This window comes from Numenius arquata, chromosome 3 (assembly GCF_964106895.1).
Source record: "Numenius arquata chromosome 3, bNumArq3.hap1.1, whole genome shotgun sequence".
NCBI classification, from domain to species: Eukaryota; Metazoa; Chordata; class Aves; order Charadriiformes; family Scolopacidae; genus Numenius; species Numenius arquata.
The window spans coordinates 13,888,949-13,915,943 of record NC_133578.1 but is presented as its reverse complement, the minus strand read 5'-3'; the positions used below and the strand labels follow the sequence as shown (position 1 = coordinate 13,915,943).

Here is a 26,995-nt window from a genome sequence, read left to right as displayed (position 1 = left end):
TAAAAAATAGGGCCTCAAGTGATTACAAGTGAGAGCAATTTGGGCTCCTCTCTCAGAACCTGGCAGTAGGCACTTTTGAGCCTTTTCTGACTGCCTAGATGGTCTGCATTAGTGCTGCTCTCGCTGTTACATTTTTAGGTAAATATTTCCAACTTGTGTGTACAGACCTTCAGGAAAGGTGTTTGCTGCCACTCTAGGCATGAGGGACGACGCAGGTCTGGATCCCGCCAGGCTCTGTTGAGTCTGATTTGCGTTGCAAGTCTAGTTTTCCTTGGTGCTTCCTATAATCTCCTCAAGTTCAAAGAGCGCTTAGCTGCTTGTCTTTGTCAAAAACCCTGTTGGAGATCTTTTATGTCGAAGATGTAGGATTTCTCTGCATGACTTTGATTATTTATTCATTCCACTTCTCTGGTGTATGATAGCGCTGATATCATGAAGACCCCTTGTCTTGCACTGCTCTTGCTCTGAAATTCATGGAGATTTAGTGCCTTTGAAATTGTTTTAAAAGGAAAGGAAAAGTTTTTGAAGTCCCTTTTTTTTTTCTTCTTCTATTCCCCTCAACAGTGCCGCAGCACATTTTTCCGGCCTTCCACGCTCCTTTGCCAATTGACATGCGCCACCAGGAAGGACGATACCATTACGAACCTCACTCTATCCACGCTATCCACGGGTAAGTCTCGCATCTCCGCTCCCATGCCTTGCTAAAACCTTGGCTGCCCGCGGTATGCCGAATCCCACTGCTGAGGTCCTGGGGACTGGCTTGCCCTCCTGGCAGGCTGGCCCCGCTGGCCACCCCCTGCCCCACTGTCCCCGTCCGGTGGCAATACTGACCTGCCTGGCAGGAGTGCTCTACAGCTCCGTCAAACCTGTAGAAGTGCCGTGTAACAGAGGGATGGGAGAGCAGGGCTTCGGTGGCGTTATCCGGCTGTGGTTCTGGGGACCAGCTTGGCTTGTATTTTTGTGCCCGTGGTGTTTCACACGTCACACTGTTCCTGGGTCGTTTCTGGCACCGTCTTGGTGAAGACTGAGTGCTGCTCCCTCCATTTGGAGACCATGCGTGCTGTTCATGCGTGTCTGCCGGCTGGGGGGGTGACGGGGAAAGGTTGCCAGGAATTCCGTAATTCACTTTGATTTCACCGGACGATGGCCTGAACAGGTCGGATGGTGTTTTTTAAAATGTGGTAAAGAGGCAGGTCCTTGCGTGGATGTCCATGTCCGGTCTGGAAGGGCAGGATTCTAGGTTTTGGTGGGGACCTCTTCATGAGAGACACCCCTCCCTAGGGCAGCTGGTGGCCAGTGAGCTCAGGCGCCAGTCAGGGGCTGTGCGCTGAGAGGGGGGATCGTGGTTAAGCTCCTCATCTAGGTCATGACAGCTCAGTAGTCCTTAATGTCTTGCAGGACATATTTATATAGAGATCTGTGTTCACCTCCTGCAAGCATTGACCAGGGCAGGGAAAAAGGAGCCAGCAGAGATGTGAGCAGAGGCTGTAGTGATTGTGTGGCCGGGAGGGTTTCTCATCTTCCCTGAAACACACCGTTCCCATAGGAGGTGAAGAGCACCCTGATGGGGTCGGTGGTCCCACAGCTGCTCCAAGATCCCTCAACCCATGGCTGTAATACAGGGCTCAGCCATCAGATGAGGGACAGGTCCCAGGGCACTCAGTGTAGGGGAACCCGTAAGGGCTGGAAGAGCAAGGAAAGAACAAATAGGGCTCATCACTTAAAAAACTTTCATTTGATCCTTCTGTTGACTCCGGAGCCCTGCTGCTGCCTCGCTGTCTGGCCGGGGTCAGCACTCACCCGACTTTGCAGAGGCTGTTTGTAGAGCTGTGCTTTTTCTGGATAGGTGTAAGGGGGGGAACAGCCCCCTGGAGGCAAGTAGCACAGACGGCGGCAGCCAGGAGATCTGTGAAGTCCCACAGCTACCAGGGCTTTATTCCTTTTCCAAAATGCTGCAGGAAAAAATGATAGGGCATTCCCCTGGATCCTACCAGAAGACAAGTCGTTGTCTTTTTGGCTGGCAGTCAGTTTGACTGGATGTTTAAAGGGGCAGAGCAGCTCTTTCCACACTGTGCGCAAAAGGGAAAAGACAGAGGAGGTTGCTAACATGGGAACTGGGTGGGGGGCTAGGGAGCTGAATGACCTTCTGGTCTTGCGTGCAAGTACACACAAAAATTGTAGAAAAAAAAGACAGATTAATAAAAAAAACATACTGGGAAATATTTAATAAGCCAGAGCTCTAGCTGGTAAAGTTCATACTGACTTCTGAAAGGGGCAATATTGAAATCTGAAAGGGGCAGATGCTCAGATATTTGGCACCAGGTTATTTGTGTGCCCCACTTGGTGCTCCCCTTCACTCCTGTCAGGCAGGATATGGCACACTGCCTCTGCAGCAGCTTCTTCAGTAGGGTTGTAGAGCAAGGTCTTCTCCAGAATGCAGTCGAGACCTCACCAGCTGGTGTCATCCTCACCAGCTGGTGTCATCTACCTGTGAATCAAAACATCCACTGAAAGGAGCCAGTATTTTATCATATTGGGGTTGTCCAATTGATCAAGCCTGGCCAAGTGTACAGTGCTGCCAGATCAGGTTCCAGTTCATCTGCACCAATATTAATAATCCACTGTCTTAGCAGTGATATCATTTGTCTGTCAGGAACCTAGGGTGTCCTGCTTAGTATTTGGGTAAACTTGTTGGTAAATACCTATTGCCTTTCTTCTCTGGGATCCTTCACCTTCCCAGCAGCACCTCTCACAAAAACAACTTATGAGGTACGAGAGAGAAAACTTGGTTGTTGGTCTTAGAAGTGGAAAAATCATTGTCTTTGAAATGTTTTGATAACTTCGGTCTTACTACCTGGGCATTGCACTGGAAGTTGCCTCTGTGGCACATTGCCTCTGTGGTTGGTGAAGCACCAAAGCTGAGCAGCTCACTGCTTCTTGTCTGTGGGCTTTTTTTAGGGTTAAAGGAACGCCATTTCTGTTCAGCTCTTTTCCAAGTGCCCTCAACTACAGCACAGCCACACTGGGGAAATTCTCACCAGCCATGGAGTTAGTCTTTCGAGCATTTTATCTCTTTCAGTTTTATCTGCAAACTTCTTAACCTCATTTCCTGCCCTTTCCTCCTCTAGTTTTTGTTCACTTCTCTTTTGTCTTCCTCTTCTCTCCTCCAGTCTCTGCTCTGGAGATTATAATGTAGTGTTCATCCAGCATGAAATCATCCAGAACGTGGTGGTAGAGCTGGGCTAGAGCATGCCGAGAGGTTGCGTGTCTCTTGTTCAATAGGCTGGGTGGACTCTGCAGGCACAGTCAAGCCTCTAGAAATTTGAACTCCATCCTGGTGGTGCAGAAATCCATTCTCCTGTTTAAAATAAACAACTTAAAAAGAAAAAAAGAATGTCCATATTTTTACTCTAGAAAATTATGGTAAATGTTTGGAAGAAAAATTTTGTCACTAAGTTTTGGCTTTATGATTAATGTGATCAGTGCCTGACAGAGAGCCCCCAATTCATCAAGCCCATATTCTAGCTGTCTGCTGTTTTGCCGGTACCAAATTTATCTAATTACATGAACATTGCACAGCAAATTAAGTGTAGTCTCATTTGTTGCTAACTATGGGGTCTTATTATCTGCCTGCTGCATTATGTCAAAGGTTTGTTTCCCGATTGCTCAACGTGACATGGCAGTGCATTCCCCTTCATCACTATTTGCATTTGGCCTAATGAGAACATACATTATTTTATCCTAACTGGAAGGAACTCATCTGCAAGGCTCTCTTGAGCAGTACCACCTGTGGGACCTTTTTCTTGGGAATATGGTTGGGAATATGAAAAACTCAAGTAATAAAAGATCCACATGCCAAGACGGGGGCCTGAAGGATTTGCTGCATTTCTGCTCACTGTTGTCAGTCTTTATCTATCACTCCTTTCCTTGTTAAACAGCATGACAAATAATTCTCAGGGCTTGAGCCTTCTTCCAAATCACTGAGCATTTATTGTATGCATCCAGAAGCAGGTCATGTCGGTATTGCCTTGAAACATACTTCAAGGTGATTCTAGAGGTGTTTTTGGGGGGGGGTAAAATAGTGTTTTTCCAGTCAGTAGGACAACTCACTTTTCTAAATAACCTCCGCTTGTTTTTCCTGTTTGGTGATACACCACTCTTTTCCTTTTTTGACTTTTTTTGTCTTTAAGAACAATTTAGCAGAAATACGGTGCTTGCTTGACTAGTGTAGAAAAATAAAGTATCTCATTTGGCTCTCTGCAGGGCAAACCAACAGGAATATTGTGGATTCAAGGCATTGTCCTGGATTCTGATGCTTCTGAGCTTGGGGTCTTATGGAGGATGGTGGGAGAGGGAGGATTGGAGCCCAGTGGACACTGAGAAAGGATGTAATGCAGAATAGAGTAAAACTGACTGTGGGATGAAATCTCTTCCAGGACTGTGGAGTTAGAACAGAATGAATAAAGGAAATTGTATTGGTACCTATATCTTTTATGAGATACCACTTCCACCAAGCAACATTGTTTAATAGTAAGATTGCAAAATATAGAACTCAAAAGCTAAGAAATGACACAAAAATAAATTTGCAGATTCTGACCAATTTTTTATGCCACTGCAATAATGCATACATAGCCACATACTGTTTTTTCTGGGATCCTCAGCTCTTCCGCAGCATGGGATGGCCCAGGCTGTGTGGAAGAGCAATGATGGGTGTTATATGCATTTTCTGCATGTAGCTTTTATCGATTTGTCAGAATTTCACTCTGCACTGTTGGTTGTAGGCAGAACATAGGTCAGTGTTACCAGAGCAGAAGTTTCAGCAGGTTCAAAGCTGAACTAAATTCACTTCATAAGGGAGAGCAGGTCCTTTTTTAACAAAGGGGGATATTTCACATTTTAGTGAGCTGCTTCAGAAAAGCTTACTCCGCTGGGGCCCAGTCTCTGCAATAACTTCCTCCACTTTAAACCAAGGGGACTCTTCGCATCAGCTTTGCGAGATCAAGCCCTAGACTACAGAGGAAAGCTGCTGGCAGAGACGGCAGGTGATTACTGATAGCTCCCTTCCACTCCCCATTTTTAGGTGTGCTTAGCTACTCTCAACTTTTTTTTTTTTTTCTTTAAGCACAACAAAAATAACTAAAAACTCCTTAGCTCAGCTTAAAAGTCCCTGCCAATGAAAGAGCCTTCAGGGCTAACCCTTGTAAACAGCATGCCTAGGCTTGACTCAGCAAGAAGCTTTTTAACAGTAGCTCCTAAACTGTGGTTAAAACCCATCAGGCATTACGCAGTGTAACAAACAAAAGCAGCCTTGTTTTTCTACCGACATCCTGGTGGTGTTTCAGGATGCAGTTCTGACATTATTTATTAACAAAATATTGTTGTTGCTCTTCTGCCCACACACAAAAATACTAAAAAAAACACCCTGAGCTGATAGTCATGAATTCCATGGCTTCCATCAGGACTGAATTGTCCCAAAGACCTAAACATAGAGAAGACTCCATCTGCATGATAATGTGGACTTGCCCTTAATTTCCCTCTGGTAGGGATTTTATCTAGTTTAATCATGGATCTTCCTCCATTTCCCTGAGATCTTAATATATTACAGATTTTCCCTGATATTCAGCCTACACTTTTTTTCTTTATCTGATCCTATTACCCCTCCTTGTTGAAGTTTGTTTTCTTTTTACTATGTTAAAAATTACAGAATACCTTTTCGGGACCAGTTCCAATGTTCCCGAGCTGTTTAGGCAGGGTAATTCACAGGTGGGCAAGGTGACTGTTAAACTTTTCATCATAAAAAGGCTATGTCTCAAGTGTTTACAAATTTGCCAAATTTACTGTCTAACCCAAGATTTTCCATGTTGGATATCTGTTTCAGGCTGGTTTTCTCTTTCCTTTGTTGTTTTTGTGAGATTCAGCCAAGGGAGGCCAAGGGAGGTTAAGGGAAAATATGTTGTTTAGCCATACAAAAAATAATCATCATCATCTTATAACTGTGCTTGGAGAAACTCTAGTGTCCCTTGCTTTAGAGGTGGAATTTACTATTGTCACAGATGTGCCTTTTGCTGTTCCTATTTAAAAAAAAAAACACACAACCCCACCACCCCACCCCCCCTCAATTTTGCTGGACAGAAATCCTTCAAAAAATCTCACTTCCATCTCACTCGGTGAAGGGGGGTCAGAGATTTGCAGTGAAATTTTCCAAGCACTCCCGTGGCCCTGACCGTGCTCCAGCCAAGCCCTGCCAGGACGTTCCTGCCAGTGTTCCCCATTTTCTGCTGGGGGCTCTCAGCCGTCTCCTCCACCGAGGGGGATTCATGACCACAGCAGATGGTGGAGGGGAGCTGGTTACATTGCAATCTTGCGGAGCTGCATTTGTGCGTTATCGGGAGCGTGTAAAGTGCCTTCAGTTAATGTCCACGGGACACGGCTCCCACGAGGCTGCAGCTTTGATCCCATCAGGTGGTTTAGGATGGGACCCCAGGTGATGGTGGTTCCTGCAGCAAGGACACTGCTCGGCTGAGCCACAGAATGTACCCGCCAATAAGACCTGTGTGTTTTCATATTTACCTTGCTACTGGAGTAGAAAATCTTTGGCAGGTCATGATTGATGGTACTGTGCTGCTTTGGAGATAGAGCGAGCTCCCTCCGGAGTCAAAGCAAACAGCTGCTCAGAGAGGCCTTCTTACGTGTTTTGCAAAGTTTTACGACTTTCACCAAATAGACACATTGCTCATTTGGGAAACAGGTTTGGGGGCTCCCACATCCAATTTATTCTGTCCCCTTCTTTCCCACATGCTTCTTTTATTTATTTAGGAAAATAAGAATGTGTGAGTAAGCGATGGTTTGCAGAGGCTGGTCCTTTCCAGAAGGCTGGTTCAAACCTCTCCCTGGTCTGTAATTAGCAGGAGCGCGTTGCTTTTAAGTGGCTCTTTGGTAACCTACAGGAGGTGATTTGGGGGACTATCAATACCGATCTCACTGTAAAACTACCAGGATTAATCCTTGATGGTCACTTGATCCATCTCCAGGAGACCACAGGTTAAATAATGGGCTGCTGCTGTCCTGCTTTGGGAGCTGGAAAAATTACTTTAATTCCATCTGTGCTTTAGTTTTCCCGTCTCTCAAATGCCGTTACAGTAATACTCGCCCTCCTGATGTTTTGAGAGCTAAGAAAAGTCAGGTGGTCTGTACCTTGTTTGGCTCCCCAGCAGGGGCTGGTGGCATGTTTTCAGGCATCAGGAAAGAGCTACACAGCGCTACCTACCTGCGCAGAAGTTGAGAAGGTGCACACTTATCTTCTGCCCTCAGTGGGAGGACAGGCTGATCAGGTCTTCTGAAAATGGGGCAGACATAATCCAAAACACTCATCAGGGCTAGAATGTTTCTGTAGGTTTTTCCAATCTGATAAACTATTACATGGGAAAAAACCCAACCAGCCAAATACAAAACCCCACATCTTTCTCTTTTGAATCTTATTAACAATTTTCAAGCATTTTCCATTATGAGAGAGATTTGTACATTTATGCTGTTCCTTAAATTGAGGATAGTTTCATCGTGTGTGTTTACTTAAGTGGCATTTAGAATACTTTGAAAAACTCAAACTTGAAGTCCAGAGAGACCTGAAGGTGCATGGTTTCCGAGTCACTAAACTGTGCAGTAAGACACAGATTGGACGTGTGGGTTGGATCTTCAATTGCTGAACGCCGGCAGCATCACACTGGAGTGAGGGGCCTCGGTGAGCTCAGATGGAGTCGTGCCCATTAGCTCTTAGTGAAGATCTGGGCCACCGAGTTGCTGGTGCTGTGACACCACAACTTACTGAATAAGAAACTGCAGCTCTGATTTAGTGTAATCACCGCCAGAAGTGTAAAAGTGGCTAGGAGGTTTTAATATTGAGAACAAGAGCCTGATCTCTGAGGTCCTTTATGTAAACCTCTGGCATGTGTTCGTTTAATATGATGTCACTCTGTAATCCACCACTGCTTTTAAATGTCATTCTCAGAGCTTCATGTCAGCAAGTCTTAAGTGATAATCCCTTTGCTTACCTCACTTTATAGTAGATTAAAAGTGACTTCATGCTTCCACCTTATCCGCTCTTAAGCTTGTGCTTTAGGAAAAATTTATTTGAACTCTATTCTCCCGCTGCTTTCTAAAGAGTTTCTAAACAGGGAGTGCAGGTCTTTCAGAAGCTATCTCAATGGTATTGCCCAGTTTCCATTGCTTTCAGCATCCTGTGAAAGCACATAAATGTTCAGTGCCAGCCTCCTGCCCTTTTAAACTCCAGTGCTATGAATTTGTTTCTCAAGTTTTCTCCTGGCTAAATGTGGAGCGCTGCCCCTCCTGGCCTCTCCTTTTTCTTAATCCTAAATAAATTCCCTCTCTAGATGGTGCTTCACTTCTCACCAGCTTCCTACAGTCATGAGGACAAGTGACGATGAGACCTCTTGCGGTGTTTTGCTCCTGCGTAGCACTTTCTCTTGTGTAGCACGGGGATGTGCAGGTTCCCCCTTTCTGGTCCTGTGTCTCCTGGTTGAACTTTTACTCTATCCTGTGGCAAATCCTTTCTCAGTATAAAAAGCTGTCCATGCAGTTTACCTTCCTAGTTTGCCCCCCTCTTTTTCTCTCCCTGAATTTCACCCTTCTGCTGCCAGCACACCTCCTTGTGTAACACGTCCCTCCAGATACTTGCTGCATGTTGTCATATCCTTCCTCCCCGCACTAATGAACTGGCCAGGCTGCAGCCTGCAGCATATACTCAAATATCAATCTGCTCAGCCTCCTCATTTTCACTGTGTTTCTCTGAAATCCTTCCAGTGTGTATGGAGATAAATGGACAAAACCCATCCATCCCATTGGCTTGTGAAATGAAGCCTGCGGCACATCACTTTTCAGGTGCTGGTTAATCTGGGTTTCCAGCTACCAGTGGCCATGGGAAGCAAATAACACAAGGTGCTGAGAGATAAAAACTAATGGCAGGAATGCTGGTTTATGATACTGGAAGAAAAATGTAGGATTTTTAATGTCCATACAGAGCGGAAATTTTAAAATTTCATCCAAAAGTTCCCCCCACGCAATAAAGAGCAGAGAAGCCAATTTACCCTGGAAGGATGAAGGACTGAGTCAACTCTGCTGGGATTAGAACATGTGGTTCGAGGGATCCTAGGTATTTCGGGTCTGATTCTCAGACCACCCAGATGGCTGGGGCGAAAGGAAAAAAAATAATAAAAAAAGGACCCTATTTGGCAGAACTGTGGATCTGGATACCCTGCCTGCAGCTGATGCCGTGCACACACATCTGTATAAACCAAAGGGCAGAACTGGGTGCTGTTACTCTGGCAAATCTCAGATCTGCAGAGCGCTCCTGTGGGAGTGTGTGCATTTAAGTGGGCTTTCTAGATCCCTGGCTTTGACACTAAACCACGTATGTATGTTTTTCTTCTGTGTGCCAGACCATTTTGAGAATTTGTGATTTTATGCAATTTTCTGCCTTGGAGGCTTTTCATGCCTGTTCTTTTATGTTTCATCGTTGATATTAAATAGACAACTAACAGAGCTAAGTTTAGAGCATTACTCAAGGGTCAAATTTTAAAAAGTGCCTGTGTGATTGCAGATCATAAATCCCACTGTATTGGGTCTGGTTAACAACATTATTTTGAAAGTGGGTGTTGTGGGTGTCAAAATAACGTTGAACCTTATGGTTAGTGTGTCAGGCATTGGGAATGCAAAGGCACAGTGGGTTTTTCAAACGTGCTGGATCCCAGTTAATGCCTAACTCCCCTAACCTTCGTTGAAACTCAGGACCCCAAAGCCAGCCCTGGTAAAAGAGTTAAGTACCTAAAAATTAAGAAAATGGCTGGAATGGAGTTAAGAAACACAAACATGTTAATGAGGTGGTGTGTGCATGCTTGGAGTCCAGCATACATGTCCAGGTCATGCAGCTCCTGTAGAACTGATGGGGATGTTTTCTGTCCTGTCCCCTCTCTGTTGTAGGAGCATGCCCATGGCAAATCTTGTGGGAGGATGTCCTATGGAAAAAACGTATTCAAGGTTTAGTACATATCAGTTGGCCAGATTCCACTTCAAGAGCAAGTTCACTGCATTCCTTGTGCTCGCTTTATTGGCATGGATGGGGTTGGGTTTTGATGTAATTGATCGTGGTAGATGATAGTGAAACCAGGAGATTGTAAGCCTTTTGATGATTTTTTTAAGCTGATACTTGGTGGGGGGAGACACACACCTTACAGCATTGCAGGAGCCTGGGAGGTAGGAGCTATCCTTTTCCAACCCCTGAGCAGCAGAAGAACCGGTACCATGATCTCCCTGCTGCTGAGCGCCTGCTGTTAGATGAAATGTGAGAGTTAGGCTCCACCACCACCTCCTGCCATTTCTGTGAGTGCAGCAGGGCATCAGTGGTTTTTTGTACAGGTGGAGCCTCCTCACAGCAGCGGTATTTCTTCCTGCCGCAACTCATTTTATCTCTCTCTTACATATGTACCCAAGTCACTTACAACAGCATCTAGGTGCAGTCAGGCATGCCTGAAAAAATATGTTAGGGCTGTATAAAATGCAGTTACATTGAGCTTTTTGAGTTTAAGTCTCTGACAAATAAATGTGTGTTCCTAAATCCTGTAAGGGCCTTTGAAATATTTTCCGTTTGATCCTGTAAAACATCCCAGAGAAGAATTTGACTTATTCCTCCTCATGCACCTTCATGAGAGGCTTTTCTAGCTTGGTTCTGGAGCTACTTATGTGGATTTTGATTTACAAACCAGCTGCAGGACATGTTACCTGCTGATTGAATGCTTCATATGAAAGCCTCTTAAGATCCCACAGAGTAACCACACATCCCAAATTACTGCTGGTAGAGGAAAGCCTACCAGAATGTGGTTAATACACTAAAAATAGGAAAGTTTCAAGCTTACAGCTGCATTAGGGCGATGTTCTTACATGCGTATTCTTGTTTGAGACTATTTTTCTTCAGTCTGAGATAAAACACTTGATTTCATATGCTGTCTTTCATCCCAACTCAAGTGCAGTACGATATTTTACAAGAGAAAATCTCATTGTAGATGACAAAAAGCAGGGTGTAGAAAGATAGGGTGGTGAAGGAATTAACGCATTTAGTCATCAAATCACTAAATGAAAGGAAGATCAATCTAATGGGGATTAGCAAAGAAGGAGAAGAGATGTTTGTAAAAGATTTGAAAAGAAATGATGAGCTGATGAGGCAGAGGGACATACAGAAAAAGATCTAGGCTACAGAACTGTCTTTAAGTCTATCCTTGCTCAGTAAAATACTAAGTATATGCTTAATTAGAAATTAGGTCTGTTGGCTTCAGAGGAACTTAAATGCGTGTTCACATACTGTTCTGGAGAGACGTGTTCTTCTGAAGATGCCAGAAAACAGAAACGTTTACTAAATCCCACTCTTGTATTCTTGCTGTAAAAATAGTTTGTATTAGATATTTTTCATGTGACAATATGGACTTGGGAGTTGACTTCAGGTGTGGAGTATTTGTTGGTATTTTCATTAAGGGCTTCACTTCAGTAGTGTTTCTTTAGATAATTTTGGCAAAGTAAAAGTCAAAGCCTAATAAAGAGGGACTACAGCTCTGTGGTTACTTCCACAAAATATTGCTGTGAGTCCAGCATCCTCACAGAGATCCTGGGGCGGATGTCAAACAGACCAACTTGGAGGAGCCTGGTTGCAACAGTATCATGTGGACAAAATGTCCTGGTGTTTGCTTGCTAGGAACAGCAAATTTTCAAGGAATTAAGTGTTTGAGGTGCTGCTTTGAGTATCTGATCAGGTCAGACAGTGTGGTGGTCCTGCTTATTCGAAAAGACCCTCAAGGAGCCAATGATGTTTTCTGCTCCTTGGAAGGAACCAAAATGAGATTTTTTTTGTTCCTTATCATGAAGCATACATTTTGTGATGACATCTTGTGGGGGTCAGGATATGAGAGTTAGTGTATTGGTCGGGACTAGGTCAGAGTGCATAACTCTATTATTTGTAGACCAGTGGGAAGGATTTTGCAGTCAGTTCTCAGGAGAGAAATCATATAAAAGTTATTTCTAGCTTTTTCTCTTTCTTCCTAGTCCTACGGCTCAACTGTTTCTCTGTAAGAAGTAATGCCAAGAACTGATGAAAAGCGAAGTATCTGCAAAGTTTTATCTAGTACAGTTGAACTCTTAAATAGTTATTACCTGTTTGTATAGTATTTCCAGTAGAAGTCTCTAAAGAGAGAAATGTTCATAGTGAAATCATTGTCAGCAGACCCCAAAGCACTTTATTCGATTGGAAAAAATAGAAGACTTCCAAACTCCAAATAAATTTCCAGCCATCTTTGAAAAAGAAATTGTACAGGCACACATAACCAAACCAATTTTCAGGTTAGGTCAGGAAAGTTCAAACCCTCCCTCAGGGCATGCAACAATGAGATGACCAGAATGTAAGAGACTAAAATGGAATTGAGCCAGGTTAGATATCTTACAACCCATGTCTTTTTAAGAGTCCCACGGGACCTTAACTGAGGACAAATGTGCTGGACTTTTGGGCTTTAGTGGATGGGAATGACGGCTGCTCTGTGTTCCTCACCAAAGCGTTGTCACGTGGCATTGCCTCATGAGTCAGAGCGAAAGGCACTCTCCCACCAACACCACTTCCTCTGTGACCTGGGATTTTCTTTGCAAGTCATCTATTCAAGGCTTGGCTAGGTCTTGACCTCTCTTGGCATGTGAGATCTAAACCTGGTATGACTCCAGACTTCCCTTGACCACGTCTGGTTTGAATCCTGTCAGTGCCGAGGCGAGTGTTACCACAAGAATAAGAAACTCTTCAAAGAGTTGTTTGTTTGTTTGTTATTTTAAGAGCTGGCTTCTGCCAAATGTGAAGAAGATAGAGGCACTGTGAGCTGTAGTTTCTTTTCCTTCAGGTCCTGAAGTGCTGATGGTCCTCAGGCTCCTATCAGGCTGGTTTCTCCAAGCTTGATCTCTGTGGAGCAGGGTTTGCATTTCTGGTGAATTATGTGACAGTTTCTGATAGGGACAGATGGTGAGCAGAGACTTGGGCTTGGTTTGCACACGGATATCCCTTTGCTTCAGGTATGTCACACTGGTGCAGCGTATTGGGTGAGTGACCTTTCCGAGGGGGACTCAGTGAGTAAATGGCACAAACTGAGGGACAGAAAATTTCTCGAGGTGCCTGAAGAGCAGATCATGCTTCCTCCCAAAATTTTGTACTAGATGCAGTGGTTTCCTATCCCTTCATTTGTTTTTTGGCTACTTTGCCAAACTGGCCTTCATCCAGACCCTGGCTTCTGTGATTGATTTCATTGCTCTGCCGTTTGTAAACCCAGCCCCAACCCTACCAACTCTGTGTTCATTGGTGGCTTTTCTCCCAGGCAGGGCAATTTTGTGGTTCACACATTCACCAGCAAAATTGCTGCGATCTATGAACCTCCAGTGCAGTAAGGATTTGTGTATGTGGGTTTGTGTGTGTGCAGTCTCTCTTACTTACCGGTGCAAGGTCTCAATCTAATCTCCTCCTCCCATTATCATTCTCAGTGGGTGAAAGCTAGGCTGAAAGATAATCTCCTCGCCTACAGTGCATCGTGGTCTACACTCCCCCTGATTGCATTGAGTTTTAAATGAAAGAGCCTCTGAAGTCCAGGAGCAAATCTTCCATTAAAATGAAACTGGAGACTTTCAGAGGTTGTTCTTGCTGAAGGCCGAAGGTAGAAGATAGAAGATGGTGCAGCCAGGGAATCTGGCTTGTCAGGAGTGTCACAGGAGCTTGACAAATATGCCAGTGAAAATCCATGGGTACAATAGCATGAACTGCATTTGTTGTTCATTCTTGGCTCATCAAACTTTTGTTCTGCTTTGTTGAACAGCAGAATGAGAGCTTTCAAGTGGGACTTGTGTAATTAAAAGTTCATCTCCTACCCATAGGTTCTTACAACTCTTCTTGCACTTGCTCTGTCTGTCCCTCAGTCTATGACTGAGTTTAGAAAATGCCTTGTGTCTTCTTGTACTGTTTTTTATTGGCTAGAAGCTCTTTTGTGGCAGGCGTGGTGAATGGTTGTATTAATCCTTACAGTATTCATAAGTACCAAATGTGTACTGCAGTGCTGGGTAAGAGTAATTATTTTGCCATTACATTATGAACAGCTTTAAAACTTGCACTGTAATGTGACACGCATAAAGGGAATTGTTAATATTAGAACTTCAGTTCTGGATAGTGGAATTTCCTTGGTTACTAATAACACTATAGATTATTTAAACCATAAAATATTTTTTAAATCTGCTTTATTTTCACCCTTTATGTCCTTTGCTTATTTTAGCAAATCAAGCAGCAGATACAACTAAAAAAAACCCCAAAACGTGCAAAGTGCTGGACCTTAAGTCCTGTTTTCAAAGTAAACTTTGACCCAGGATTATTTAAACATCAAAATCCCATCATCAGTCTGCCCCCACAATGAATGCATGTAGGAGATTACACCCCGCTGAAATCAACTTGGGCTACAAAAGATACTTGAAGGTGCAAAAGGTTGACTGATGGGACTTTCAAAAGCTGCTGCCACATGGAAAAACTCACTGCTGGGATTTCGGTATAGCTTTGATTTCCAGGGTTGTTTTGTTTGTCACTGTGTTGTCTAAACAGGTAAAATAATTCACTGCACCTGAGCAGTTCTGTTTTCTCATTCCCAGACCACAGTTCACTGTCCCTGTGTTTGCCTTTTCCAAAACTGGAGAGAAATGTTTAAATAAAATTTTGTGCTGAATTATTAAAGCCACTGAAAATGTTTTCATTAAAATTTGAGTATGTTTAATATCCCTTCTCTTGAATTTTAAATAGAACCAATACTTGGTGATTTAATTACCCAGCAATATCTCTTTTTTAGATTTTTGCCTTATATTAATGAAATGAGTGTATTTACATAGTTCCAACCTAAGCACATCTCGTTTTACTGACCAAATGCATCATTTAAAGGGCACACAACGTTAACACCTTTTGGCTCGCCTGAGACTTTACATCATGCTACACACTGAACCCCATAGTGAACTTTATCCTCTGGGAAAAATAAATCATTTTCTCTATCCTTCCTGATAAAATGCTTTTTAAAAAAAAAAAAACCCACACCTCTCTGAACATTTTAAACTGTCCCCAAAATATACCTGCTTTCACTGAGGTTATATTCAGACTACCTAGAGTGTCATCTCAGACAGACTTTGGCTGCTCTTGTGGAAAGCGATGGCCATAACAGGTGAGTTGAGCACCTGCAGTTGGACACGCAAAGAGAGCAGCTGCCTCTTCCTTGGCTCTGCATAGTCTGAGAGCTTGGCAGAGTGTGTAGAGAGGGGGCTGGAAGTCTCATCCCTCTCTTCACTTAGATGCCATAACAGGAGCATAAGCTGGTGTTTGGTGAGATGCAAGAAGGGGTTTTTTTGAGGTTTGTGCAGTGATGAAGAACTTCCTACTTCTGCTCCCTGACCAGCAGTATGGACCATCACCAGACGTCTGGGGACCTTTGCCAGAACTGATGTTGTAAAAAAAAACTACCCATTTTTCAAGCAGCACCCCAAACCCAGCTGCACTTCCCTGGAAAGGGGAGAGTAAAGAGTAACCGTGCCTCTGCCATTGCTGCATTTGGGAGAGAAACAGCTTCAGCGACTTGGCATCAACCTGGTCGGTGCTTTTGGGAATTAGATGTGACATCTAAGGTTGGGTTGGGGTCATTTGAGGCTCAGCTGAGGACTAAAGGTACTGAATTTCCTATATTTGCCCAGCTGAGCTTAATGCCCTGCTTTTACCTGAGCTGAAGGAAGGTTTGGGACACCTAAAATTGGTGTGGGACACCACCCAGGCAGAAAGGCAGATGAGAGCGGTGGCCTGGGGAAACAAGGCCATGGCACAGCCATGAAGATGCAGGTCCCTGGAGGGTGGCGGCATGATGATGAGCTGTGCTGTGGTCAGCCATCCTCTCCTGCCAGACTGGTGAGTGCCAGACCCACTGGATCCTGACACAACCACGGCAGATGTGCAAGGGTGGGCTCCTTGGCCTTGAAAGGCCGTGTGCGTGTGTGCATTGCTCTCCAGCTAAGACAACAACGGCTCTTTGAAATGTTTTTCTGCCTTTGCATTTACAAAAGCTGGATAAGCCTTTTTTTAAAAAAAAAAATCTGATAAGTAGCAGGCAATTGAATTAACCACTGTTGACTGTATTGCTGTCTCTTAACAAACTCCATCTGTATGGTCTCCCTTTGTAGACACAATTTTATAACTTAATTTCCCTACCAAAACATCAGTGTTTACTTAGTAAGAAATCTGTTCTTTGTCAGCTTAAAACAGTGATTTCTTTATTACCACTCTGCGCAAGGAATGACAGCACAGAGTTGGCACTGGAGCAAGTCTGGTTGAGTCTACAGCGTTGTAATGGAAACAGGGTGAACCGAGGGTCAAGTATAATGGGATTTGTATACAGAAATGTGTCTGCATAAGGAATAGCTGCATGAGATAAGAGAATGAAAGATGAGACCCGCAGGTCTCCCTTTGCATGGTGGCGGGAGGGAGGTGTTGCCGTAGGTATACGGCGCTGCTGACACGGGAGACGGGGTTACCTCCGCGCCGACGTAGCAAAGATGCCTAAATCACGCAGGCGTGCTCCGGCACAGGCTGACGTCGGTGGGTGTTGGATGGGTTGGGGCAGTGGTCGGTGATTACTCTGAGAATGTCTCGTGTATAATTTTTATTGATTTCAGGAATCATAGAGTCAATGAGGGGTTTAAAAGCTATTGCAGTCTGTGGCCTCCCTAAAAATTTTCTAGCAGGGTTGTCAAACATGGTTTAGTGAATTTAACCTGAATAACAAGAGGCTTGCAGAGGTCTTTTGCTATCTTTCACAGCACCTGAAGGAGTTTTTTGTGATTCCCAAGGGTTTTGCAAACCACAGGTTGAAAAGCACTGGTGTAAACTTTCAGCAGCAAACAGCTGGGGAACATCAGATCCCTATTCCTTCCTTGATGAATACGTTATACTTTCCTGTGTCATTGGAAAACAGGAAAAATAGGAGAGCAGCTGTAGAGAATGACACCAACAGACCTGGGAGCAAAAGGGTTTTGGAAGGAAGGCTTTTCAGGTGGCACGAGGATAACGAGATATAAAACACGTCATCCATGAGCTGATGATGTGGGGGGAGAGGGGAGCATCCTGGTTTCTTTGAAGTCTGTTGGAGTTGTACAGTTCAGCAAGCAGTGCTGGTGTTTTACTGCAGGACTGGGCTTCTGTTTATCACATTTAGTTTCTGCTGCTACAGAGCCTTTCTCAGTCTTACACTGCATGATAGAACTGGTTGAGAAATGCCAGTTGTTTATCACAGAGAGATATGTAGAGAGATTCAGCTTTCTCTGAATTATTTGTGTTCATCATTTCCCTGTGGAAAATTAACTCCCAGCTGAATGTTGTCCAAATTTTAAAAACATCCGTGTTTCATTCTGGTTCACTTTCTTTCTAATGATTTCAAAAAAGGAAAGAAAAAAAACAATAGGTTAAAAAGAAGAAATTAAAAGGGAAGAGCTAACTTATTGTTAATTCTCTTATTTTTTACAGAAAGCTCCAGACATTTCCAAGAGAAAAGCTTGTTTGGAATAAAAAGGCTTTTCTCCCTGCAGTCATATCAGCGGAAAACTTTTACCTAGTTCTGCTCTTCACCATATAATTGCTTGCTTTTCAGCATACTCGTAGCAAAGGAAAGGATGGTTAGATCAGCCAGCCTGCTGGATCAGATCTTACATTACATCTTGAGCTCTTTGAGTGCCATTAGCATTTCCTTTTAGAAGTGAAGAAATATTGACAGTTTGGTAGGTTATCTCGCATTTTACTGCACGTTAGGGCACTTCAAAGTCTTTATGTAGTGATGGGAACTGTCATGAAGTAGATGTGAAAAGGGCCTTTGGTCCAACTAAACCTGTCAGCAAGAAGATTTAGGGCAGATGGTTATTATTAGAAATCAATGTATTTATTATATATTGTTCAGGAATATTTCCCTTTGGAGGTTACTGTGAGTGCTGTTGCTGTTTAAAATGTGTCAAATGCCAGTAAAATTAATTCCTGCAGAAAACCCAGGGAGTCCCGACCAAAAGCTTTGCTATTATAGGAATGCATGTCTTTTACTCCTTTGTGCTGTGATGCACCAGAGGCAGGTACACAGGCAGCACACCAGCAGCGTGCCTGGGGTGTGTGTACGTGTGTGTGCGTGCGAGATGTGTTTCTGTGTGGCTATCACAGTCACCTCTGCACACAGAGCTCCTCTGACTGCTGTGTCTAGAAAGGCTTTGTAGAGATCTGTGCTGTACCGGTTCCCCTTTCTTTTTATTCCCCTTTGTTAACCATGGTTTTCTGGTTGCTTCCAGTTGGTTACAACAGCTTACCGCTGCTTAGAGCAAGCACATCTTTCTAAAGCCTGAACACTGATGGTTTTACCTTGTACTTGGGAAAAGAGAAGTAGGACATTTCAGGCTTTTTATAATTAGTTGGGTGTAGGTTTTCCTTCCTTGGTGTCTTGCTTAGTTATAGGGTTTAAGGACCTTGGATTATGGGAAGCGGGCATTCCCAATAGAAAAGGAGCATATTAGCAGCAACATTAAAGCTGGAAGTCACTGTCCTGGAACAAAGATTCATTTTCCATTCACCCCATGATTTACAGCACATTCCAACCAAGTGATTTGGCTATGGTCTCCTGGCATAACATTGTTTGCCCTTTCCCTGACATTTTGCATATAAAGAAAAGTTATGAGCTTCTTGGGCATTCAAGGTACCAGGAAATACAGGAGTCTACCTAATTTGTTAACATGAAATTATAGATGTCAGACATAGACTCTGTTAGTTAACGTTGGTTAGAGTAATGCTGCAGCCAGTTGATTGTATTACAGTCATGATGAAGAGGAATGGTCCTTTTTTGCTTTTCTGGGATATGACGGGTATAGAGCCAAGGCAGATTTAAAGTGTAATGAATGAACAAGCATTTTCTGTGGTTTGCCTGACTCTTCCATGAGCTCCACTGCTGTGGTGTTGCTGCCACTGACTTGCCCTCTCCACAACAGGTTAGTGCTGGCGTAACACGGAAAGGGACTTTTCAGAAGTACTATAGGAATAGCCTTTTAAATGTTAAACCCCTCTGTAGCACTTCAATGCTATTTTCTTTTAAGGGAGAAAAGCTTAGCATGGCAAGAAGACACTAGGCAGGGATCAAAAATTCAGATTTCCTCCTTGCAGGCATACACTTCCCATTTGTTTTCCCAAGTGCAGGGTCTTCACAGCTACAAGCAAGTATTCGCTTGAAAGTGCTAATATCCTCAACATGTGTCCCAAGGGAAATCAATCAGATGCAGAGAAACTGCTGTGTCGCATCCAACACATCTTTCCAACACTCATTTCCCACATGCCCTCATCAGCACAGAATCCTCTCAGATCTCCCTCAACTTCCTACTCAGCTCTGCCATCAGGATCTGGTCCATGTCCACACCTTTCCTGCCCCAGTCCCCACTGCTTCCCACCTTGCTTGCCCCCCTGACATCTGCAATGTCACTGCCCAGCCCTCATCGCCTCCCTCCCCTGAGCCCATGGCGTTTCGACACCCCCAGCTCTCAGATTTTGTGACTACTGGAATCAAGTTCTCATGCCTGGTGGTTTCAACCTGAAGTTCACATGCCTCCAGGTTTCTGTTGCTCCTTCAGTCTGTCACTGAACTACTTCCATTGGCTCTTGCACTTTTATCCATGCTTTCTTTCATGCCTTTTCTCTCACTCTCCTTCCCTCTCTCCCCCTCAGCTACCTTCCTTGAAGTTCCCTTTCTTAAAATATGCTTCTTCTCTGAAGGCTTTCATCATTAATCTCTCAAGAAACTATCTTAGAGGCTCATCTGCTGTGCTTTGATTTATTCATTGTGGGGTTTTTTTTGGCGGGTATCTCACAAGAACTGAGCTGGTCATCCTTCTACCTCCGTCGCTAAAGGGAAGCTTGTGTGAAAAGGTGGGCTTTCAGAACTTAAATTAAAAGATCATGTAAGTAAGATAATTGGATAAAAAAGGATATTAGGATCTGAAACAGAATGTTTACTTGCTTTGATGTGCTTTGGGAACATATGTCTGCACAGTGGGCTGTGTGGCTGATTAAGTGTAAAACAACCCAAGAAAAAATCACCACTATTAAGCTTAAATCAAAGATCTCTCCTCAAGACACTAATTTGATTTGGGTTTGAAGGTCCCGTATCAACTCTAATTTCTGCCTTTGATGTCTTGCTTCTTTGTGTGTTGTATAATGGAGGGCAACCTTACTTATTAAAAATTTGCATTTTTCTTCCATTTTAAAAGCAAATATTGATATTGTTGTTGTTATTGTGTTGCAGTCGCGCCTATAAGTGTCAGCCAAAACTAGACCTGCATCGTGGTAAATGCAGCATAAATGCAATCAGGAGCCGTACAGAGTTAGGAGAGTTTCTAATTTGGGCGCCTATTCCTGTATTTAGGCTCACAAGTTTGCTCCTTCCAAACAATGCTGCCAACAACCTGTGGGTTTAAGAAAGGTGTTAACTTCTGCTGGACCTTAGATGGAAAAAAAAGTTTCAAGCTCTAAACCAAAATACTTTTGATTTCATTGATAAAAAATAATAACACTCATGTCAGGTGAAATTAAATCTTTTGTTCTATTTGTTCTTGGTTCTAGGTATTTTAAATTTAGGATTGAAGTCAGGTGTGTTTGAAAACAGAATGGTCTTTTGAAAGGAAAATGAAAGACGTTTAGCTTTTTTTTTTTAATTTGGAAACAAAAAAATCCTTCTTCTTACCTGGAGCAAATATATGAAAATGACCTCATACGCTAGAAGTTGCCTGTAAGTCTTGAATATGTTTTTCTAAGGGATGGAAAAAAAATTGTGCTAAGAAATGGCACCTACCTTAGATTATGATACTGTTTCCATGGTGTGGGTGGAAAACAGAGGAGTCAACTAATTAGAGGCTGTTCTTGTTGCTCCTGCCATCAGTGGCAGAGTTTCCTTTGACTTCAGTGGTACAAGATTAGACTTTAAGGCATGATTTTTAAAGGTATTTAAACAACTACCATTGGCAATGGATGCATGATGGGATTTTTCATGGTGTCTACCTAAATCCTTCTCAAAGCAGTGCCCAAGCCACAAATCCACAAATAATGGATTTTATATTCAGAGATTTGTGTCTGTTAAGACCCAAAGGAATTACTGCAGTTATTTGATCTGACGTCTGTGACACTGTCCATAGGATTCCTCCCTTTAATTTCTACAGTGGGAGAAATCACTCTTTTCTACTACTAAAACTCTAAACGTTGCAGTACACTTTGAGCCCATCTTTTAGAAAAACATCTAATTTTGCCGTAAAATCTTGCAGCAGCACTGAATTTACCACTTCCCTCCATAAACCTATCTAATGGGAACTTGCCCTTGCTGTTAAAATAATCTTTTTTATTTTTCATGCTTTCCATGCCTCAAAGCCATTTTTGAGGGGAAAGGAGAAAACGGGAACTGCTCAAAGAGTGCCCATTAAATTTCTGCAGAGAAGCTTTAGCAATTTTTGTCCAGGTTCACAGCTTTTTGTAATAAGTGAGTGCACTAATTGCTGAATTAGCAAATGTAGCTCTGATTTTCTATAATATTCAACTTTGTGGGTATGGAAAGAGAAAGAAGATATTATTAACCCCATTTTAGAGCTAAGAAAGTACAGGAAAAAGAAATAAAATGAATTGTGCCAAGCATCCCAGCAGGGGTGGGCTGGGAGTTAGCAGTGATATCTCTTGGGCCCCATCCCGATCTCTTCCTAGAGGGATGCATAAGCTGGCATCTTCGACTTGACAGCCCTATGTTTGAGCATCAGGTCACTTTACTGTATAATTATCAACTTGTTGCAGTGCCAGGAGAGCTGGGAAGCATGAGTGATTCCCCATCGCCTCATTATCAGGCTGCCCCGCTCTCCCTGGCAGCGGCTGGGGGGGAGAGGCGGCAGCAGGGCAGCTCCACAATGCTCCTCCAGGAGCATCCTCCGCTCTCTGAGTCAAAAACTGGGAGTGAAGGAAATCTTTGTGAGTGATCAAATGCCATGTGGATTTGATAGGTGCGGCCCAGGTTTGACCTCTGAAAGGTACCTTGTTTTGAGGAACCTCACAGGGTTTAATTCTGAGGGTACCGTGCAAGTGTCACGACCTCTCGCCCTTTCTGTTGTAAGGGACTTTAAATCAGAAATAAACAGAGGTGAAGTTGAGGGGCTGGCGAAAGCTATTTAGACTGAATCATTTAGCATGAGTCCTGGGGCATTTTAGGTTTCCTGCTGGATGCAGCTTTGGCATCCCCTGTGTAGCATGTATGCCATGAGCATGGTCCCTTTTTCGGGTGTCCATATGGCTCTCCTCCATCTTGTGCAGACTTCGGGTGGTGTTCTGGGTACACAGGACTTGCAAAAAACAGGCAAGGATGTTTAATTTAAAACCTCGTGGGGTTTAGAAGGGACTGTAGCTCTGTTCCTAGCTTCCATCTCTGTGTAGCATCTATGCAGTTTTTTTATTGTACAGCAAAACAATTGCCTGCAAGTGTCCATATTCCATTAAGCATATGGAAAAGTATTCAGCCCTTTGTTTTCCGCTGAATGAATGTATTTGGCACGTAAGTATTAATTCAGACTAGTCATGGGACATTAGTGCTGGTTAATTGTCCCCATTTTTCTGGGTTTTATTTAACCGATGGAGATTATTTCAGAAATGTGCAACTTCTTTAACTGTTGCATTCATTGCTGGGTGCCCCTTGCAGAGGCTCCAGGTCTGCATGTAGCAGCGGGGAGACAGTGCCACATCTCCACCACGCAAGATTTTTGGGTTGCTGGTGCCTGACTGCGGGGGGAGAGCAGAATGAGAAAAAGTCTCCCTGAGGCCCTCTTCACAGCAACTGCTACTGTTTTTTTCCAGCCCCTGAGGGGTTTCCCTTCCCAGGAGCCCAGCCCAGCTCCTCAGTGATGCTGCTCCTCTACCATGGGACCACGAGGATCCTTTTGCAGCGCTGTGTCCAGCTGTGGTGCATCGAGCAGAGCACACACATACACCTCCTATGAGCAGCAGCACGGGGGGGAAAGTGCCTGCCAGGCTCAAAGGCACAACCAGGGACGTGCCAGTCCACCTCTCTGAAAACCATGGGCTGAATTTTTTTGCCTTGCATTCCAAAGAAAAACTATCAGCTCCTTCCCTCAGCCTTTGGGATGAGACTATGGATCTTTGGACAAGCTTGCACTCCTTTCAGCAAAACCCAGGCGGCAGGAAAGTTAAGCAGATCTCTTTCTTTCTTCTGATGAACAGTTAAGGAGTGACCAGCTCCTGGGAAACCACCAAAAATCTCCGAGTGTCCCACCGACAGTGTGTGTCATATCTTGGGTGCTCCACCACTGCCCCACGGTCCCACTCTGCAGGTAGCTGGAGCAAGATAACTAGTGCAAGGGTTTATGCTCTCTGAGGATGGTTATCCACTGCACCGGTAAAGACCTATTCTGTAAAGCCTTCAGAAGCATTCATGCCCCCAGCATCACCATGAGGACCCACAGCTCTTGGTGGGGTCAGGTAATGCCTCTCCCACCTCAGTGTCTCCCTCTGTTAGAAAGTGGGGAAGGGAGAGCCTCTCTGGGGTGGGGGAGAAAATGAATCCAGGCTCGCGTGCTTCGTCAGAGATGTAAATTGCTCTACAAGTCCTGAGCATTAATTATAGAGCCTGGGCTTCTTGACGGAACTGCGGGGAAAACAGGCCCCTGGCTCCCATTAAATTTAATGGCATTTGGACACCCAATTCCCTTAGCCTATTTGAAAACCAGAATCTCAGTTTCTTCAGAAATATACATGGTCAGGTGAAATCCCTCGTCCCGCTGCAGGCAGCGAGATTTTTACAGTGTTGTTGTCTTCAACAGAGCCATGAGCTCTCCCCCAGGCATTGGGGTGTTTTCCTTGTGCCATCCACGGGATCCAGGGAGGGAGCAGGGGATGATGTATGTATAACGGGGATCTGGGCAGGGAGCTCTACGGACACGCTGGGAAACCCAGCTCTGACACCACGGCACCATTGCCCAGGCTGGTTCACTGCACCAAGCTGGAGATTGTGCCACTGCAGGGTTCGGGGCACAGGGATGGGGAGTCCCGCTTTCCTGGGAGGTGAGCCGGGGGGTGGGGGCAGAACCGCCTTCCCCTGGCATTGCTTCATGTCTCCCCCATTTAAGCCACTGCCTCTAAAAAGCAGCAGCGAGTTGTTGTCCCTTTGCCAGTCCGGGAGCAGACCTGTGAGGCTATGGCTGCCTCTTGCTGTGTGTTTGCAGAGTGCCGACGCGATGGCACAATCCGGGGCTTGGGGATTAGATAAGAAATAATGCCAGTGGCACAACTGGAAAAAAGAAAAATAGGGGAAAATGAAACTTTTGGGGAGTTAGGAGCAGAAGATCCCTCCGAATGAGTGAGCCATTCTTGGTAGGCATCTACTGGAAGCCACATTATTTGGAGATGTGATGCACCGTGGGATGGTGCTTTGCTAGAATTGTAGGTGTACAACGGTGAGAGGTGACCCCTGCCCAGGAGGGCTGTCAGGAGTCAGACCTGGCTGGGACTATGGCTGTCCTAGTCCGCAGGCGCAGAGATGCGTTGAGGAGAGGCTTTAAGCAGAGCCGTAAGCAGAAGTCTGCTCTCCAACTCTGTCTTTACATACACAGTCGGCCTCATGTTGAAACACCGCCCGGGTCTCCAGCTGCACACATTTTGGGTGAATTCTTGATCTTTTTCCCAGTGTTACCTTTTTGGCCAGGGTGGAGTTTTCCTGTTCTGAGGGACTCCAGCATTTCTGCCCAATTTAGCACAGAGAAAATGAACAGCAAACCCTTCATATTGTTATACACATTTTAGATGTCGGCCTCACAGTTTGATCAGCGGAGGCTCCGAAGGCTCGTAAACCTGGTAATACATAGTTTCAAGCCTGCATCAAAGAAGTTCACAACCCTTTTGGGAGAAGCTGTGAGTACTGATGAAAGAGGGAACTTATTGTATATGTAAGAAAATTTCTTTCATGGCTTATGTATTAAGGCAGGCTCTGTGGCCCAGGGAAGATTGGGGCTGCTTTTAATTTACATCCCCCCTCACTTATATTAAGTCTTCGTCAGAAGAAAAATTAGTCAGATGTTTTCTTAATGACATCATTTTTTTTAATCCTGTTTCATTTTTTCCAGATGAGGCGGTGGAGATTATTAGAAATGAATTGAAACTAAATCTGGAACAGAGACTTTGATTCACTTCTCCCTCCTCCCTGGTAGAAATAAATTGGTCGGCTCCGTGCTCGGCCGCCTTTATTAGCAGCCTCGACAGAAACCAGCCCCGGCGGTCTCGGCAGCAGCTTTCCTGAGCTTGCCGCCGCCGGGGCTGACGTCATGGCGAGAGGCACCCGAGAGCGACCCAGAGAAGGACTTCAGTCGCCCCATAATCTTGGTAACAAAATGCCACGGCCATGCAGGTGGGGAGGTTAGGAATAGCCGTGCCATCATAAGTTTGCCTTTCAGTGCCGTCAAAGAAAAGAGGCTCGATGCTGGTGGGTGTTCCCCTAGCGAAACCCCGGTCTCGGTCCGAGGAGCGTGTGTGTGTGTCAGTGGCAGTGCACATCAGTAAGTCCTTTATATCTGATCGGTTTTCACTGCCTTGTATTTCACACCAGTGAGCCGCGGAGTGTATTGCTACAAGAAAGTGCTTTGAACTATAAATATTTTAAAAGGCATTTAATTTACTACCCATCAGCAGAAAGTGTTCAAAAAGCCACAAGGTTTACTAATTTATCAGAAAGACAGAGAAACACGCGGAAGATCAAACAAAGACAAACATGCTCGTAAACTGCTGAATAAGTCTGCAAAGCTTATATTACATTTCTGTGTGGGTTTGTTGATATGCAAGTATTACAAATAAATTAAAATGCACCTGAACTGTTGATAAGGCAGGGTGGGACCGAGATCCTGAGGTGCAGGTGGCGTGTCTAAACTGCTCAGACCCTCGCGTTTGTGGTTATCTGTGCATGGAGAGACGGATCTTACATGCTCTCGCTAATGGCATATTTGGATATTCTTAGGTAAGGACCTTTGTAATACTGTCCCTTAGCTCAGCCCACATCCCAGATCTCTGACCTCCAAAACCCCAAATCCCTGTGGTCTCCCATGCCTGGGGTGGAGCCCCATGGGGTGCACATCCATCTCCCTCAGCTTGGCCAAAGCACGCAGCCAGGGACGAATGCCGTCCCTGCTGTGACCTACGTCTCTACACCAGCTCTGCTTCCATCAGTCTGTGAGTACAGAGAGCGCTAATGCAAAGCAGATTTTGCTCTTACGTTTTGCCTAATGACAATTCTGCCTCTTTTGGTGTCTAGCTCAGGTTTTTTGCTTCTCAGGTCAGGGCGTGTAACTTTTTCTTTCCTCCTTGCAGTCTCTGCAGTTTGTCTAAGAGGCTGAAGGGTACAGTAGGAGACGTGCCTGGGAGATGTCTGTACACTTTCTCTTCCATCCTCGCTCACCCTGCAAAAACTGCTCAAATGCCAAAACATGCCTGTGACTTTTTTTCTTACCTGCTGAATCCCTCAGCGTTTACTGACTTCTTTCTCAGGTAACACTTGGCCTGAGGAAGATCTGAGAGGCTTAAGAGAGGTGGCCCCCAGAAAGCATGCAATAAAACCTCTCCTGAACTTTTGCCCTCTGAACCGTACCGCCAACCTGTCAGGGAGGTTTGTGCAAGCCGTGATGGACGCAGGCGGGGAGGGCTGCTCCGCCGGCGCTGGCCGAGCCGAGCCGAGCACAGCTCGCCTCAAGGTCCTATAAGTACTTTTTTGTGCCCTTTACATCCTTTCACAGGCAGCCCTGTGCGGGGCTTTGTCTGCATTTAACATCTGGGTGGATACCCAGGGGCAGCAAGGAGCTTGCA

General features: G+C 44.6%; 1 protein-coding gene across 2 annotated transcripts in view; it reads left to right on the top strand.

Annotated features, from left to right (window-relative positions):
- The window catches only part of GLI2 (GLI family zinc finger 2), a 146,152-nt gene that overhangs the window by 76,149 nt on the left and 43,008 nt on the right, over positions 1–26,995 (top strand). For both annotated transcript variants that reach the window (XM_074144877.1, XM_074144876.1), the window contains exon 2: positions 565–670. In XM_074144877.1, coding sequence (XP_074000978.1) covers positions 565–670 — 106 coding nt within the window. The remainder of the gene's footprint in view (positions 1–564; positions 671–26,995) is intronic.